The sequence below is a fragment of the Ursus maritimus genome, unplaced genomic scaffold (genome assembly GCF_017311325.1).
Source record: "Ursus maritimus isolate PB19 unplaced genomic scaffold, ASM1731132v1 scaffold_28, whole genome shotgun sequence".
In the NCBI taxonomy this organism is placed as follows: Eukaryota; Metazoa; Chordata; class Mammalia; order Carnivora; family Ursidae; genus Ursus; species Ursus maritimus.
In genome coordinates this window covers 34,317,943-34,335,669 of record NW_024425341.1, presented here as the reverse complement: position 1 = coordinate 34,335,669, position 17,727 = coordinate 34,317,943, and the positions used below count along the sequence as shown (strand labels likewise).

Sequence of the window (17,727 nt, the reverse complement as noted above, 5' to 3'; positions counted from 1 at the left end):
CTTCTAGGAGGAGACAGACACCATGGCACTGAAATCCCTCCACATTCTGGCCCCTGTGACCCTTCCTAGCCTGTTGATAACCACTCCCCTCCCCCCCAGGTCTTCCTCCAGGTCCGTCAACCCGCTGCCCCGAGCCAGGATGGTCTCCTACAAATCACGGCATGCCACAGCCCTGCCCAGAATTCTTCTGGGACTCGTTATCCTCCGAATAAGCTCACAGCTCCTCAGTTTGAACCCGAAGACCCTTCTAGATCTTACCCTGTACTCTCTCTAGGATCTTAACCAGTATCTCCCATCACCCCCAGCTCGCCTCCAAAGGGAGAGAGCTGCCTGTGTGAATCCCCCTCCGGCTATCTGTCCCTCCTTGCCCATAGGACGCCCCCGGAACCTGTAAGGGCCGACTCAGGGCCACTGTCCCTCTCCTGAAGTCCCCTCCAGTCCCGCAGATTTCTGCCAGGCACTCCTGCTGGGCGGCACCCCTCCCTCAGCTCCCCCCAAGCTCGGTTCTAGCCTACTACTCTCTCCCACGGTACCATCCCATGGTTCTGTCCTACTGCTGCCTCTTCTAGGGCTCCGGGAAACTTCGGGATTCCCGAAGGCCAGGACCGGTGTGCACGCTCCACAGCGACAGGCACTCAGGCTCTCCCACCAGCGCTCCGTGGACGTGAGAGGACGGGGCCGAGGGAACAAAGGGATGAAAAAAACGGAGAGACTCACTGCCCCGGGCGAGGGACGCAAAACCAGTGGCTGCCACCCCTCACGGTGCCTCAGAATCACCTGGGGCGTCTTCAAAACTACAGGACCCTGGGCCTCATCCCCCAGTGACCAACCTAAGTCCTTGAGGAAGGAGACCGAGACGTGTGTCTGCTCAGCCAGCTCCCTGGATGATTCTGCAGAAGCAAGCAACTGCGCGGGCCCACAGGTGACACCCGGGAGCCGCGGTCCACACCGCACGATCCTAGCCTGGCTCCCTCCGGCCGAGCGTATCCGGAACGCGAGGACGGGAGCAAACCTCCGTGCTCACCTGCCACACGCACCACACGGCTTCAGGCCGCCCTCCCTCCCCCGTCCGTGAGGACTTGTGACTTCTCACGACCCAACATCGCCCTGTGCGGTTCACCTCCACGGAAGCTCCCGGCTCTCGGGACGCTGCAAGCACCTGGAGGGTAAGGGCTCTTGTCCTCGCGCCCCAGGGCCCTGCCTCGGGGCTGACTCCGCAGGCAGGAATAGCGCTCGGATGATCAGAGGTTGACTCGACCCACATTTAAGTACGTCTCTCAGTTGAAAAAAATAAGAAAAAGGCTTTCAAAGAAACTAGAAGCTCCTTGTGTTACCCGCTCTACCTTTACCTTCCACTGTGCTTATTAACCAAGGGGCTGTGGCCTTCTTGGGAAAAAATAAAAATAAAAAGCCTCCAACGCTCATCATGTTTCTGTGCGTGGGAGATGACCCCATGGAGATCACTCCACCTTCCTTCCAGCTCCCCAGGGAAGAAAGAACAGAGCGAAGCTATGAATATCTGCACTTCCTAAAATACATGACTAAGACCACCTCACATCCGTTAGGATGCCCGCTGCCAGAAGGAAAGGGCACTGGGGCGGCTCAGTCAGTAAGCGTCTGCCTTTGGCTCAGGTCACGATCTCAGGGTCCTGGGATCGAGTCCCACATCGGGCTCCTTGCTCGGCGGGGAGCCTCCTTCTCCCTCTGCCTCTGCTGCCTCTCCCCCTGCTCATGCGCTCTCTCTCTAGCTCTCTCATTCTCTCTCAAATAAATAAATAAAATCTTTATTAAAGAAAAAGGAGAGGAAGGAGGGAAGGAAGGAAGGTGGGAGAGAGGGGTGGAGAGAGGGCAGGGAGGAAGGAAGGAAGGGAAGGGAGAAAGGGAAAGAGGGAAAGAAAAGAACAAGTGTTGGCGAGGATGTGGAGAACCTGGGACCCTAGCGCACTGTCGGCGGGGATGTGAAATACTACAGCTCCTGTGGAAACAGCATGGGGTTTCCTCAAAAAATTAACCACAGAATGACCATGTGATCCAGCAACTCCCCTTCTGGACATATACCCAGAAGAACTGAAAGCAGGGCTTGGAGAGATGTTTGAACCCCATGTTCACAGCAGCATTGTTCACAGTAGCCAAGAGGTGGGAGCAACCCAAGGGTCCGTCGACAGATGAATGGACACACAGAATGCGGTCTGTACATACGCGGGAGTATTATCTCTCCTTAAAAAGGAAGGAAATCCTGACACCTGCTACAACATGGATGAACTCTGAAGACATTTTGCTGAGTGAAATAAAAGGACACGAGGGCACATTTGTCACAAAAGGACAAATACGGCGTGACTGCATCTGTATCAGCTACTTCGAGTAGACAGAGTCATGGAGCTAGGAGTGGGTGAGGAGGGGGACATATTGGGACAGAGTTCTCGTTTTGCAAGATGGCGGCCGTTCTGTGGATGGATGGTGGGGACTGCACGACACGTACGTACTTAAGGCCACTGAACTACACTTCGAAAGAATTAAGATGACAAATTTTAGGGTACATGGATTTTACCACAATGAAAATAAAAGGAAAAAAAAAAAACATGACTAAAGAATGAGTAGAGAGTTAAATATTCCTGTACCTGAGAGCAAACTATTCATCTCAAAGCAGCAGGGCACAGGGAATTGGTGAGAAGTCTCGTCATTTCCATACGTTTTATTTCCTGCATATCGTTAAACACTTTTCTCTAAAGAAGTACTTGACTAATCAAATCTCTCCCAGATTGCTTTCCTGGCAATAAGAAGTTAAAACAAAGATATGCAAATATTCAGAAATTCTAATCTTGGGAAACTGAATACAAGGGAATATGACCTTTTCCATTCTGTGAGTTGAGCTAGTTTGGTGCCTTGATTCTAAAGTTAATACAGAGAAACTATAAGTCACATTTTTTTTAAATTTAAGAGCTGACAATTTTGTTATATTTATTTAGTATTTTTAAGTCTGGTACAGACAGAATGCAAGTGTTCACCGATTAACCATAAAACAGGGGAAGAGTTAATAAGAGATACAATTTTTAACTATTACATAGTGTCTAAAAGCAAGTTCTGCGTTTGTTCGTTTTTTTTGAAAACCCGGTGTATCATAGAGCTTGTGACTATTCTTAAATATTCTAAAGAATAGGGGAGTTTGCTTTATTTATTTTACTTTAAATGTTAGACACTCCAGGGACACCTAGCTGGCTCCGTTGGTAGAGCATACAACTCGTGATCTCTGGGTTGTAGGTTCAAGCCCCATGCTGGATGCAGAGATTACTTAAAAACAAAATCTTTAAAAAAAAAAAAAAAAACCCATACACTCCAAGGGTTACATAGGTGCTAGATTTTGCAAGTCCCCTGGCCAGCAGAAATACTAAATGAAGATTATGTTTTCATATTATTCACATTCACTGCGTTGCCATGGGCCACTGAACTCACCTCCCTTGGCCACTGAAACAGTAGGAAAGACCGTGCAGGATGTTCTCAGAGTGATTCCTATGGGGAATCATAGAGACATTTTTTTCCTTTTCCTCTAAACTGAAGATGTTATGATCTACCTCTGATGTACTCTAAACAGTTAACTGACTCTTTTCAAAGATATAGTCCACTTACCCTTTTAACCGTCTATACTTTTTTTAACATATTCACCAAAATTCCTACTTTATTAATTTATTTTTTTTTAGATTTTTTTAAATTTATTTGACAGAGAGAGAGAGCAAAAGCAGGGGGAGCAGCAAAGAGAGGGAGAAGAGGCTCCCACTGAGCAGAGAGGCCAATGTGGGGCTCGATCCCAGGATGCTGGGATCATGACCCAAGCCAAAGGCAGACACTTAACCAACTGAGCCATCCAGGCGCCCCTATTAATTTCTTGACTACCTTTTATTTAGTCCTATCTTGTGCCGTGCAGACCAATATAACTCTCCTTCTTTGCCCCCCCCCATACCGTCATTTAAAATTATTGTGCAGAGTACTGTCCAATTATTCAGTTATTTGGATCCCGGCCTGTAGTACTGCTCAGAACAATGCTCAGTCTGAGCTCTTACAACAGACGGCCCAAGTTCAACAGCACTAACGTTTCTGCAGTGATCGTTCCTAACTACAAAAGGAAAGAGAGTACAAGAGAAAATGAGCCTGCAGAAGAAAATGGTTTACAAATAAATGAAGTGACGTTTACGTGGAGAACTTCTTTCCATTCGAAGTTTCTCAAATTTTGTTGTCAAGTCCTTTTGTGCCCAAACAAGTTAAGACCTAGGAAGACTGTGATCCCCACTGTTTCATCTCCTCCAAGAATCAGGGATGTTCACCGCATGACGGATGGCTCAGGGAAACATGAGACCAATTAAGTCAAGGAGGAGCTCACGATAGACGGATGAAGAAACTCTAAGGCGGTAAGAGAAAGGCTATGAAACACCAGCAGGAAAAAGATTCCAGCAACTCCCACCCACTGTCCCTCCCACCATCCCTCCCACCGTCCCTCCCACCATCCCTCCCACCGTCCCTCCTACCGTCCCCCACTACCATCCCCCCTCACCATCGGCCCCTCCACCGTCCCCCACCCCATTGCCTGCCAGATTTTAGGAGACTACAGTCCTTTAGGCAAGTCAAGGTAACTCTTAGAACTTTCGCTGGCAGAATAGAGGTAACTTTCAAATAACATACACGAATATTTGAGGTTAAACTCGTCGGAATATGCAGGAAAGGCGAAAATCTGTCCTCTCAGTACAACACAGGTCTATCAAGTGGGGGAGACCTACAGTAAGAGCAAGACAAACCACCAAAGCAGTCAAAGAAATGACTTGATATTTACTTAAAAATAAGAAGTGAATTTTACTAACATCTGACATATAGACTAACAGTTGAATATACATGACTTAAAGTGTATGTGTGTCTGTGTGAGTGTGTGTGTGTGTGAGTGTGTGCATATGTGTATGTGTGTGAGTGTGTGTGTGTGTGTGTGAGTGTGTGTATGTGTATGTGTGAGTGTGTGTGTATGTGTGTGTGTGAAATATAAAATCTCAGTTTTGTGATCCGTGCTGCTTCCAATACTAATTAGTGGCTGCCTCGCAGGACTGTTGTGTGAAATGATGAGATGCTCTTACCCCCTGGCTGGCACCAAGTACATGCCCAGTAAACAGTGGCTCCCTTCCTGGGGGGAGAAGGGGACTGAGAGTAAAAAGGCTCCCCCCAGTATCTACATTTCAGGGCCACACAGGAACTATGCTTAGGTCCCAGGCCCTTCGACCTCTGGCTTCCCACCATCAAGATGAACAGAAACCTCCCAGGCCCACACTATCTACACAAATGGTGTGTAACCACTGGACACACCTACCACAAACCCACAGCACCAACCCCACCTGAGGACACTCGCAGGGCCTCACTGGCGAGAACCTTGCACACCTCTGGCTGCATTTGATGACGTAACCTCCACTACCGGTCCTTAAGATCGGGATGGTATACCGCTTACTTTGCCTTTGGCATCCCAAACCTATGGACCCCAAACTGTAGCACCCCTTTACCTCCTACACAATTCAGGGGGACTTCTGACCTGAGATTCCATGGGACCGTCCCAAGCCACCTACGGAGGGAAATGGGCTTGGTTCGGAGGAGAGAAGCCACTGGGCTTCACTTTCAAAACTGCCCTTGATAGATGTACCATAGACAGCATTCCTTTCTCACGCTGCGTTTCCGTGCCTGTCTATTTCATTGCACACACAAACACACGCAAGCACGCTGCCCAGCCTCCGCTCGGAAGAGGCTTTTTTCCCTTTACCTTCAACTGAAAGTCAATGCAGGTAGCTCAGATGAAGCTGCGTCGGATTACGCGGGGCACGGCTCCTCCCATTCTAGAGAAGCCAAGCTCTCTTAGATGTACCTCCCACAGGAGTGCTGAATACACAACAATTCTCTACCATTCTTCCTAAGATGGAAATTCAAGGACACGTGAGCCCACTTAGGTAAATGAATAATTCTGTAGATTTCTTAGGAGATCACATACCAAAATCAATAAGAAATGGAATGTTTGATTTCTGATGAAATGAGAACCAAGCGTAAGAGTCAGATCGCACGCTGGTTTTTAACTCTCCCTGATCATGGGTAGGTTACCTGTTGTCTCCCTTTTCCTGCACCCTCAGGTGTTAAACTTTTAGGAACAAGTCAGTCCTGTAGTTATGCCCCCAAAGAAATAATCATATAGCAGCAAAAATGTGCAGAAGTTCTTACCCTGTGTCAGGCTCTATGCTAATTACTCTGCAAGCCTTTGCTCCTTTAATGCACATTAACAACTACCCGTTCGATACTCTTTTATCCTCATTTGGCAGAGCAGACAGAGGACAGACTGATCCCATAAATGGCCAAGATTATACAGGCAGCAAGTGGGTGCGAGGACACCGGGGTACAGCCCTCCGATTTCAAAGCCCTAAGTCACAACGCTCGACTGCTCTATAAAGTGACTGAAACCAGTCTTCCAAAGGCAGAAAAGCCCGTCTGACACTGGGACCATCCTTCCTGTCCAGCTCCCGGGGGCATGTTTACTCCCTGGATACACAAACTCTTGTAACGCATTTTTTTTTTTTTAAGTTTATCGACAGCCGACCATTGTCTGTTATAAATAACCAGTCAGCAAGCGTGCGGGGGNGAAGGAAGGCGGGGGGGGGGGGGGGGGGGATGTCCAAATACTCCTTTCAATTATTTTAAAACCAATCAAAATGAAAACTCGAATGACCTCCCTAGGTTAAGAGAAACCAACGCTGGCTCTTGTGACAACGGTATGACGTGTGGTCCTGAGACAGTGCTTCCGATGTGCCAAGCCTGGCTGTAAGTGCTTCATGTATATTCACATAATTCACCCCAAACCTCACGGGGACATACCATTATTATTCCCATTTTGCAGGTAAGGAAACTGAGGCCCTGAAGAAATCGGTCCTTTAGCCGCATTTACCTAGCCACGCTTGGAAAGGCTGGATGAGGAAGCCAGCGTCTCTGCTCTAAATCGCGCTGAGACACAGCCCCTCAGAAAAGAGAGGCTGAAATATTTATTTACTGAAATATTTTGAATAACTCGGGGAATTTCAGGGGGGGTGGAGATCCAGGCTTGGAACTCTGCAGCCAGAGCCCTTTCGGTGAGGACTCCTCAGTGGCCACTACCAAACCCTGCCCCGGGGCTCTGCTCCCCACCGCCCCCTGCCCCCCCTTCCGAAGCGCAGTCCAGCACAACAGCGCCACCCTGCGAGGGGACGATGTCTCACAGCCCCCACTGCTCTGCGGACAAGCGCCAGCTCGGAAGTCTGGTCAAACCCCACCACGCACCCCTGCCCTCCCTGCCAGGCAGGCCAGCAAAGCGACCCCATGGCAAGCTCAGCTCCCACACAGAGAAATGAGGTTTCCGCCTCCCGCCAACATTCATTAAGGCGGGTGTATGAATTTCCAGGGGCTGCCAAAACAAAGTCCCATAAACTGGACAGCTTCAAACAAGAGATATTTATTCTCTCAAGGTTCTGGAGGCCGGAAGACAGAAGCAGGACTGTTTCCCCTCAGGAGGTTCTGAGGGAGAACCCATTCCAGGCCTTTCTCCTGCCTCATGATGGCTGCCAGCCGTCCCAGGCCTTCCTTGGCTTGTAGACACGCCTTTCACATCTCTGCCTTTCTTCACATGACCTTGCACCTGCGTCTGTGTTTCTTTTCTTCTTCTCACAAGGACACCAGCCTAACCAGATTACCTTACTTACATCTGACCTATTTCCAAGGAAGGCCATAGTCACAGGTACCAGAGGTTAGGACTTGAATGGCTCTTGGAGGGGGGCTCATTCAACCCATGACAGTAGGGAATTAGAGATGAAGTGGGGGTTCAGATGCTGGGCAGCCCCCCAAAATGAGAAATATCCACAGTACCTCATTGCTACGAGGGCCCTTCACTTCACGTAATGATGAATAAATGATTTCAAAGCAAACGTTGGCTATGCCGAAAGCAATACGCGGCCTATTAGCTCTCTTAGGGGGATCAGCTAGACAGGAATGTGCAGCAGGGGTGAGGTGGGGGTGGTAATTGCACAGCTAGATGGTTCCTCCCTCTGAAACCACGACTATCAGAAGGATAGGGCCAGGCGTAAGTCCTGCTCCCACTAATGCCCACAGGCAAATGCCAAATCTCTCTCTTTTATCTTCAAAACGAGAAAACTTGGCCTGGGGGGGCCATCATGGATTTGAGTAGAAAGATAAATGGAGATTTTAACTGTGTGTATGAGTTACCTAAACCATAATTTTTCAGCTGCATAGGTATATGACAGATGTTTGAAATGTACATTACCTACGTAGCTGGTCTGGTCTTCTGGCTGCTACACGCATAGCTCTAACCCTTTTCACACCTGACCGTACACATCAAACAGCTCTCCTTTTATCAACAACACACCGGCTTCTAAATACACGCACACACTAATAAAGCAGATCCTGGCAGCCGAGAGCGCTTCGCATTCAGGAACGGGAGAGCAGATGACCCCCAAGCAGTCCTAACCTTGGTCCCCCACATTTGCAGCAACCCAAGTAGGACTCAGCGTGAACGGAACGCAACTGACCGTCCATCTGCTGGAAATAAAAATAAGGCGGTCGTCTGCTCCCTCTAAGAAACGGAACGTGCGGTACAAAAAGCTAAGCTAGCCTCACGTTCTCAACTAACGTGGCTAAGGGGATGAGCCGCACGCTCTGTCTGCAACCTTTCCTGCTAACACGTGTGTCTAACCAGCCCCTTACATCCAAACTGCAACTCACCATCGGCTCCACCGCCCCTGTTGCCCAGTCATATGCCGCATTCTTCCAACACAAATCTCAAGTCTTTTTTTTTTTTAAACTCTTAAATCCAGTTACAAAGAATGGCCAGTTCTTTATTATTGAAGCTTCTCCCTTTCCCCTTCAGGCCCATCCCTTCTTCCTTGGCCGATACAGGTTTTCTACGACTGCGGCAGGAGTACCACTCAGGTTGGTGAGATGGTACTTACTTGAGTATTTTAACTGAAATAGTAATATAGTAATAATTTTAATGGGGATTGGAAAAATAGAATTATCAAATGAAACCTGTAATTTCACACAGAATACAAAATCTTCTTTTTAATTCATTTCAATAAAACAGTGGGTCAGGTGAAGGAAAAATATTAAGTAAATAATACAGGTGGTCTGTGGACATGGTTAAAATCTTGGCGGCGGTGGGCTAATGCCCAGCAGTGTGGGGAGCAATGCTCTGTGGAGGTGACTCATCATCTCATGGCTTGATCACACGGGCCCCCTCGACCACCTCCTCGCTGGTTTCCTGGCCTCGAGACTCTCATCTCTCCCATCTGTCCTGCAAGCCACCACAGACACCCCTCCTAAAATGCTCCTTTCACCCTTGGTTCCTACCGCGTCTACAACCTTCCCTCCACCCCCCTCCTTCCCTAGCTCCTCAAATCCTACCCAGTCAGTCCTTCAAGACACAGAGAAATCTTCCCTCTGGGCAGCCTCTTCTAACTGATACCATTCTCAGAACTCCCGTTCCATTTACACCGTCCATATCAACCACCCCACTTGCCTCTTGATTATATCCTATTATTTACTGCTTTCTAACGCTGCATCCACAGAGCTGGTCCTGTCTTGATCCAATTCTTTAAGAGAAGTCCTATTTTATTCCTTCCTCCAATAAACATTTACTGAGTACCCGATCTGTGCCAAGCGCTGCGGTTGCTGGCAAAAGAGAGACGGGAATAAAACACGGACTGCCACTGAGGAACTCACCGGCTCCGACAGGAGACCCACACGTGAACTTGTGGTGTGACCTAATGTGACCACGCGGTTCTGACAGGGGTACAGAACGCATGTCAGAGGAGTGATTTACTCCAGAAAGGATCTGGAGGAAGACAGAGAGAGAAGGGGTCTATGAGCTGGTTCTGGAAGGTTTAACAGTATTCCATCAGACCTCTGAAGAAGGGGGGCATGTTCTCGGCGGCGGAGGAGACATTACAAAAGTCACGAAAACGGCAGTGAGGTCTTGCTGAAGGTAAAGAGCTTCCCGAGCCTAGAGCACGAGGTGGTGGGGAACGCACAGAAAGAAGAGGTGGGAAAGGTGGGGGAGGTCATGCCATGAAGAACCTTGGTCTAGGACTTTATCCACAGGCCGAAACACTGAAAAAGAGAAATGATGTAACTATAACACAAAAACCCTCTGGGAACACCTGGAGGATGAACTGGACTGGAAGAGAGGTCAGTCTGGAAGATACTGTAATAGAACAGAAGAAGATTTAAACACCACAGATGAAGAAGGACGAGCGGATCTTAGAAATATTTAGGTGGTAGAAATTGGATTTTCTGACCAACTGGTTGTACATTCCAACGCCACATAAAAATAGCCTAGGGATTAACTACTTAGGGAAAAGGTTACTACCGACTTAAAAAAATCACCCACGTCATTTCTTTCTGGTGTTACTGTGGCTAAGGTTAGTCTAGAGCTGACCACAGCCTACACGCTTACAGACGACAAGGACCTCTACTCTTCACCTTATAGATGAGGTCCACGCAGTTTCTAGCACTGATCCACAAAAGCCACCCCCAATTCAAAAGTCAGCATATTATCCCACCAGCGAGGATCCAACCAGACTTTGTGTCTTGGTTATAACTGCACTCAGCATAAGCAATCGTGCACCAAAGAACATGCCATTGTCTGAACTGTCCCAACTCGCTGGGGCATAGGGAGTTTAAGCCACGATTGCTCTTGGGGTGTAAAAATGCTGAGGCGTTCATACAATAATCCCATATTCCTTTTTTTCAAATAAAAACGTTCACAAGAGTGTAAAAGATATTGAAATACCACGAGAGGTGACCTTTTGTGAGCGCATTCATGTTCTCCTGGGAAATAAAGAATAAAGTCATTCACCACCAAGTGTAATATTCCTCACTTCCACTGGCCTGATGAAAGGAGTCAACACAAGTAGTTTCAAATTAAAACACAGTTGGAGTAGCTGGCTGAAAACGGATCTCTGCAAAGAGGGGAAAGGAGGCGACAGGATGCTGTTTATTAAAACTTGCATATGATTATAGTTCGCCCATCATCTCCCACCCCCGTTACCCTGATTGCCAGGACAAGCCCCGCGCATATTTAACGCAACGCTTGGGGATGGCAAGAAATAGGATTCTATTGCAAAATGAGCACTGTTCCCACATATCCCACAGACGGGGAAGCACATGACTCCAATAAGCAGAAAGGGCAAAGGTTATTTCTAACGATTTCTGTGTAAGTGCTCAGAAGTCCTGTGATGGCTCATTACAGAGTCACTGTGGGGCCCAATTCTGTAATGGAAGCGAGGACCAGAAGGACCCATTACAGACGGGAAGGGAGGTCATGTTACTCGCCAGGGACACAGCTGGTTGGTGGCAGGCCCAGATTAGAACCTCGAGTGTCCATCCTCCACTGCCAGAAAACTCTCACGTCTCTTAAAATAACAGAACATAAGGAACTGGGACACACCATCAGCTGTGCCCCAGAATTCGTTTCTATAAAATGAAAACTAATATACTCATCAAAGTGGTGGGCTGGTCACTCCGCCCCACTGATGGTATTATTTAGATGGGGAGACAAAACCGATTTAAATTTTCTTTAAAAAGATGTCAATTTGGGGCTTTTGATTTATCTTTCTTTTCAAATCCTTTAAAGCCGTAGTATTAAAACTGTCTGCTTTCCTGTTCTTTAAGATGACAAGTATCACTTTGAAAGTGCCATGACTTTGGAGGGATCTCACGTTAAGCAACCCCTTTTATGAACATGCTCGATAGACCCTTTCTCATGGAAAAACTACTTTCCAATCCCAATGCCCCCGAGCTTGGTGACATTACATGTGGAACATCCAGAAGGACCCATCCCCAGGGCTGGGGGAGAAGGCAGTGAAGAAAATGGAACTGGTAGCATCATTTGTGTGAAGAAGTCACGAGTCACACAGTTAACACACAGGGTTCTAACAGTTTCACCAACAAAAGCTTTGGTGCCTTGAAAATTATTTCATGGAGGTATGTGAGCATGTTTTCATATGTAAAGCACTAGGAATTATACAGATATGTCCCTCTTTGGGGAGGAGGGGCTTACTTTTATCTCTAGTTAATTGATATCATAATTTCTGGTTTTAGAAAACGCAGAAGAATGATCCCACATCCATTTGATCTAACCTCTTTTCTTCTTCAGATAATGCATGCACATGGAGTTATTCATCTTGGTTTGAACAAAGGCAAGATTTCCCCCCTTCTGCCCAGAAACTACCAATGGGAAATTAATATTCAAGATGAACAATGAACTCATCCCATGGCCTGTGGACTTGCTGGTTGCCAGGAGGAGGCCTGTGAATTCTTAGGATTATTTGAGATTTGGTAGCATGAATTGGGAGCTTACACAGTCATAAAAGCCATGGTTTTCAAGATTTAAAGTTTCAGAATTCTCTATTGAACTATGCTTCAACAGGATCTCTTTTAAGTTTTACAGGCGCCTATCCGAACCTCTTGAGTTTAAGGGTAGTTTATCCTGAAGCTATAAGAAAAAGCCCAGGCTAAATGTCAAGCCTATTGCTATAAATCACATTTCAAACTGGTAATTACTTATTAGTGGAGAGAAGGCTGTTTGAAATGGTGCTGTCTCATTAGAAAGCTATTATGGAACGCCTGCAATTCTGCCTTAATAAACAGAGTTAAACTTCCAGTATCTCCTGCATGACAGGTATGCCAGACCAAAACAACAGCTATTCAAATTTCCCCTCTCTCTCCTTTCCTAAAGTTAAGAAAAAAGTGATTCCCCCTCATATTTTTTAGGAATATTTGTGGGGGGGTGGATTTCTAAAGAGTCGCAGCTGAAGTTATTTTAAATTCCTTGTTTTAAGTAACTCGGTAACTTATCTTGTCCTTTGAACTCAGTAACAAAAAAATCCTTTTTACTGAAAACGAAGTATGATCATACCAGTCGTCATTATCCCAAATGACTGGACAAACAGAAAGAAGAAATATGAAAAGACTCATGTGTTTCTCAGCTGCTTCATTTTCTATTCCATTTTATGTGACAAAGGCTCTGTTTGTATCCAGAGTCACTAACTTGATACAAATGGATCTCCTTTACATTTCTTAAGAGGAAGAGAACTTCCTGTAAGTGATCTCTGTGTGTTTCAATATACCGTCTATTCCTATCGAGGCTGAGATTTGGAAAAGAGCCATATTTGAAAAGGAAATCGATAAGATACCCCCCCAAACGCACAAAAGATACACAGGAGCGAGTCCATCTATTCTCCCAGTGTTCATTGTAGGTGTCTGTCTTAATATTTCCCATTGCCTTCCATTAGCACCAATACCTTTCATTACATGTTCTGGCTAACATTTAAAATGATGAATAAATAATAGCCCTCCATCCCTAGGCAAAACCATATTATATCCAACCCGACAGCCCCATGAGAATCTAGCAAGGCACTCTGCTCTTAGGGGACACTCCAGAAAACGCTGAATGAATGACACAGCTCTTCTTCCCCCACCTCCTGGGTTTCTTTTCTCAGTGGATGCCTAACATTAAATCTGCATAGAAAACCACCAACCTGAAACAGCTTATCTTTCAATACCACCAGAAGACCAGCTTACTTACCATTTGCAGGTCAAGCAATGAAATAAGAAGAAAGACTCGAATAAAATTAAGAGTTTCTTTCCCGAGTCCTCAAAAACACCTTGCAGAGCTGGCAACGTAGCAGAAAAGTACTTTAGCAAATAATGAAAATGTGCTCATAATGAAGCTATGCTAAAGACAGATAAAAACAGGCTCCACGGAGCATGCCTGAAGTCATTAAAGAACCTCACAGGTTTGTTGAAGAAATGATGGCCACCTGCCCTCCTACAGCCTAACACCTGGTGTCAGTACTGGTTCCCGAAGAGGGATTTAAAAAGATGGGAACCATTCAGTGTGGATGAAGATATTCAAGCCCAAGCATTTGACACCCGGAATCATCTCAACACGCGTTCATGTACAGATGTGTTTTGAGGCTAGATTTCGACTTAGGTGTGTTTCAAAATTTACTATCATGAGTCTGAAGAACGTTGCAACCACAGCAGTGACTGACTGAAGTTACTAAAGTATAAACTGTACTTGTCACTTTGCAAATCTGGCTTTTCATGAAAGAGAAAAGCAAGGGAGCCTTATTGCCAAAAGAGTACAACATCCTTCTGTCGCCAGATTTTGTAATAAAAAGATGGTTATTTTATTTAGGTTTTATATTTATGGAAATGTGGTCACAAGACATTTTTAAAGCATGAGGTACTGGCCCCAGTTAAAAAAACAACAAAACTTGCTGTTTTAGGGGAAAGATAGTGGAGCTACGCTGAGCACCAACCACAAGCTTAAAGCCATCTTGCCAGTTAGGACAGGGCTCAGGATGATTTGGAAGAGTATGTGGTTTCAAATATAATCTCGGCTCTCCCATCACATTATGTTCGGCAGAAAATTAATTATTTCAAAATGAAAAACGAACAAAAATTGATGTCTTCTACATCCCTGCATACAAGTGGTCAACAATCAGGAAGGCGAAAACAAGGGAAGAGTTCCAGGATCTTCCTCCTTCAGCATTTCCTCCAGTATGCTATGCCCTGCGTTCCCAAGTCACAACCAAAGCCATTCCGTTGTGTTGCCAAAGGGAACCGGCTCCATCCGAAATGCTTTTAACAGCGTTGCGTTTTACGATGATGAACCCTTTTCTGAAGCCTTCCTTCCCGTTTAGGTTCTGCTCGTCCTTCCTGTCTGACATGCAAACACAGCCTCCATGCTTTCCATACAACCTAATTCAGAGCAACGTATGTTACATCCACACGGAATCATGTGAGCGTTCAATCCGCAGCCACACCATTACCCCACAGAATGCATTCAACGAGCTCCCACAGAGCTCTCTGCGTGCACATCGCACGAGCCTGCGATGTACGTGGGGCTCTTCCCCGACTCGGGCCGTCCAGAACGTGGACGGAACCTGTTCCCCTTGAAGAGAAGGGGGCTGTTGGAATGCCCACGAGGAGGACTGGCCACAATGCAGGAGCCAGCCCGCTCGCTACTGGAGGCAGCGCTGGACGCAGGCTCTGCCACAAAGCTCCAGGAGCCTGCGGCGCAAGGAGCTTGCAGTCATTTATCTCCTGCGGCCAAGACGCCCGGCACGTCCCCCTCCCTCGTGGTACCTAACTACTAGCTCTCCAACCCCATATTGAGCGGGCCTGCTGTGGATCTTGCCGAGGTACAAAATGGTGGATGGGAGCTAATTTTTTCCTGCTTTCCCCGTAACTTAGCGCATCCATCACCGGCCGTCCTCCCACCTAAGCACCCGGGCAGCGGCGCACCGAGCACGCCCCGCGGACCCGGCCCGGGGGCAGAAACGCGGGCACCCACCTGATGTCATGTAGCCCCGCGAAGCCTGGGGCGCGAAGGCCGCGGGGAAGCGCTTGTGCAGGCGGTAGTCCTTCTCGCTGCGGGACCTCATGCGGTCCGAGGCCCGGTCCGAGAAATCCGAGCTAGGCCAGGCTCGCCGCAAGGTTGTGCTCCGGGTCTTCTTCATGGTGGGGAGCGCGACCTGCCGCCCCGATCCTGGGGGCCTCAGCGCCGGGGCGCAGCGCGCTGCTTCATCCGTCTACGGCGGGCACGACCCGGGCGGACTCTGCGCACATTTTCCCAGCCCCTCCTCGTCGGCGTCTACACCGCCAGCGGCGGGTCCGGCCCTCCCCACGCCCCCACACCCCCCCACGGCGAAGGCTCCGATTTTACACACGTCCCACAATGCATTACACTTCATTTGCAATCCGCCCGGCTTATAGCTTCCAGATTCCTGGGGGGAAAGGCACGTTAGGAGGCTCCCCGGCCAGGAGGAGGCGGGGAGGGGGCGGGCGGGGTGGGGGCGCCGAGACTTGCAGCGTGAAAGCAATGGGAGCGCAGACAATGGCCCGATTCAGCGCAGGAGTGCTTAGCCAACTGTGAGCCACGGCACAAAAGACCCAAACAAATGAGGAAGCCGAGGCCTCCCGGGCTGACCCGGGATCGGGCGCCCGGGAAACCGGAGGGGCGGCGGCAGACCCTCCGCACCCGGCGGCTCAGAGCGAGGCGTGGGGTTGACAGTGTCCAAGTCGTGTCCCCCAGGGCCTTCTGACCGCGCGGCCCGCAGTCCCGGGCGCAGGCTGGCTCTGCCTCCCCTGCAGTCCTTGGGAGGCAGTCTTCATTACAGAGGCTCGAATGGGGGGCGCGTGTGCACAGGGATCCGAGCAGGCTCTGCAGACAGCAGCTGCGGCAGGCGGGCTCCTGCGGAATCCAGGAAGAGCCCGAGTCGTCCTCGCAACTGCAGCGCCTCGTCAATCTTCCTCCTTCCGAGGCTCAGGGTGGTGTGCGTGCGTGCGTGTGTGTGTGCCCGCGCGCGCGCGCGCGCCGACACGCATGTGCCCCCCTACACATGCATGCTCCTACTTACTGGCCGAGGGGGCGTCGGGAGCCATGGCTGCCAACGATGCCGTGCCTGCCGATCCACACCCGCACGGTGGCACCGCTGCTCGGTCGCGAGCGCGCACGATGGCTATTGACGGGCAGGAAGCAGGGCAGCCGCCCAGTCTCATGCTAATCACCCAGCTGCCTTAAGTTAGAGCACGGATCCTGTCAGGCTTCTCTTTTTCATGTAAAACACCCTGCGGCGGCGCGGGGACCTTGGCCGGTGCCCCAGCCTGGAGTCCGCGCTTGGATATTTACATATTTCTAGGATGCTCCCTCCCCCTCGCAGAAAGAGAGCGAACCCCCTCGGTGGGAACCGGGAGATGTGCGGTGCCCTGTCTTGCCCACCTGCGCCAACCGCGAGGTCAGCGAGAGCCGGAGGAGGGGCCGCCACCGGGGGCTCCTCCGACAGCCGCAAACGCCGGGGCGCCTGGTCCACGCCGCCTGGGAAAAGCAGTGGTGGTGGCCTCCGGCTCTTCCTCTCTCTCCCTCGATCCCCCGCGTAAGTCACTAGCCGCCCGCTAACCTGCATTCAGGTCTTTTACACAGCACGGCTCTGCACAGCAGCTTCTGGTCCAGCAACCAATCGCTATAGGACAACAATGCGCGCGACGCGGGAGGGGAGGGGAGGGGAGGGACGCGCCGCCCCGGCCGAGGCGCGGGGCCCGGGACGCCGAGGTCACGCCGAGTTAAAGGCGCGCGGTCACAACGCTGCGAACCCCGACGACGTTTTTTTTCAAAACGCTCATACCCCCACATTTGGGTTTCCAAAAATGCTCGGGTGTTATAAACAACAAAAATAAACCTGATTTTTCTTTTTCAGCATATTTTACCTTTTTCGCACTTTTTAAAAAATTACTAACGATGCAACGTTCAAAATTGTGGGGGGTTTTTTTATGCTGTAGTTTTGTAGCCACAGCTGCCAATGTACAGAAACGAGGATATGAAATCTTTATGGGGCTATGATCTTATCACGCTGATACCGCCAAAAAACAAAAACCAGAAAAACAGCAGGCTCTAAATGGTTAAGACTCAAGAGTTCTAGAGCAATTCGGTGCTAATCCGAGACTTGAATTCTTGGGGGGGGGGGGCGGCAAGGTTCTTGAAGAACTATGCGGAGGGGGCAGGGTTTAAGCCACAGCATTAGATAATCTAGAACTAGAGTTTCCATTCAGTATTTTAAGGCTGCCCTCTGTAACCTGGGACCAGCGGAACTAATCCATCTCTTGGGATGCTGG

General features: G+C 48.9%; 1 protein-coding gene across 1 annotated transcript in view; it reads right to left on the bottom strand.

Annotated features, from left to right (window-relative positions):
* Positions 1 to 15,575, bottom strand: part of STOX2 (storkhead box 2) — a 101,855-nt gene extending 86,280 nt beyond the window's left edge. Inside the window, exon 1 of the mRNA XM_008710496.2 lies at positions 15,410 to 15,575. Coding sequence (XP_008708718.1) covers positions 15,410 to 15,575 — 166 coding nt within the window. The remainder of the gene's footprint in view (positions 1 to 15,409) is intronic.
* Between the last annotated feature and the right edge of the window lie 2,152 nt (positions 15,576 to 17,727).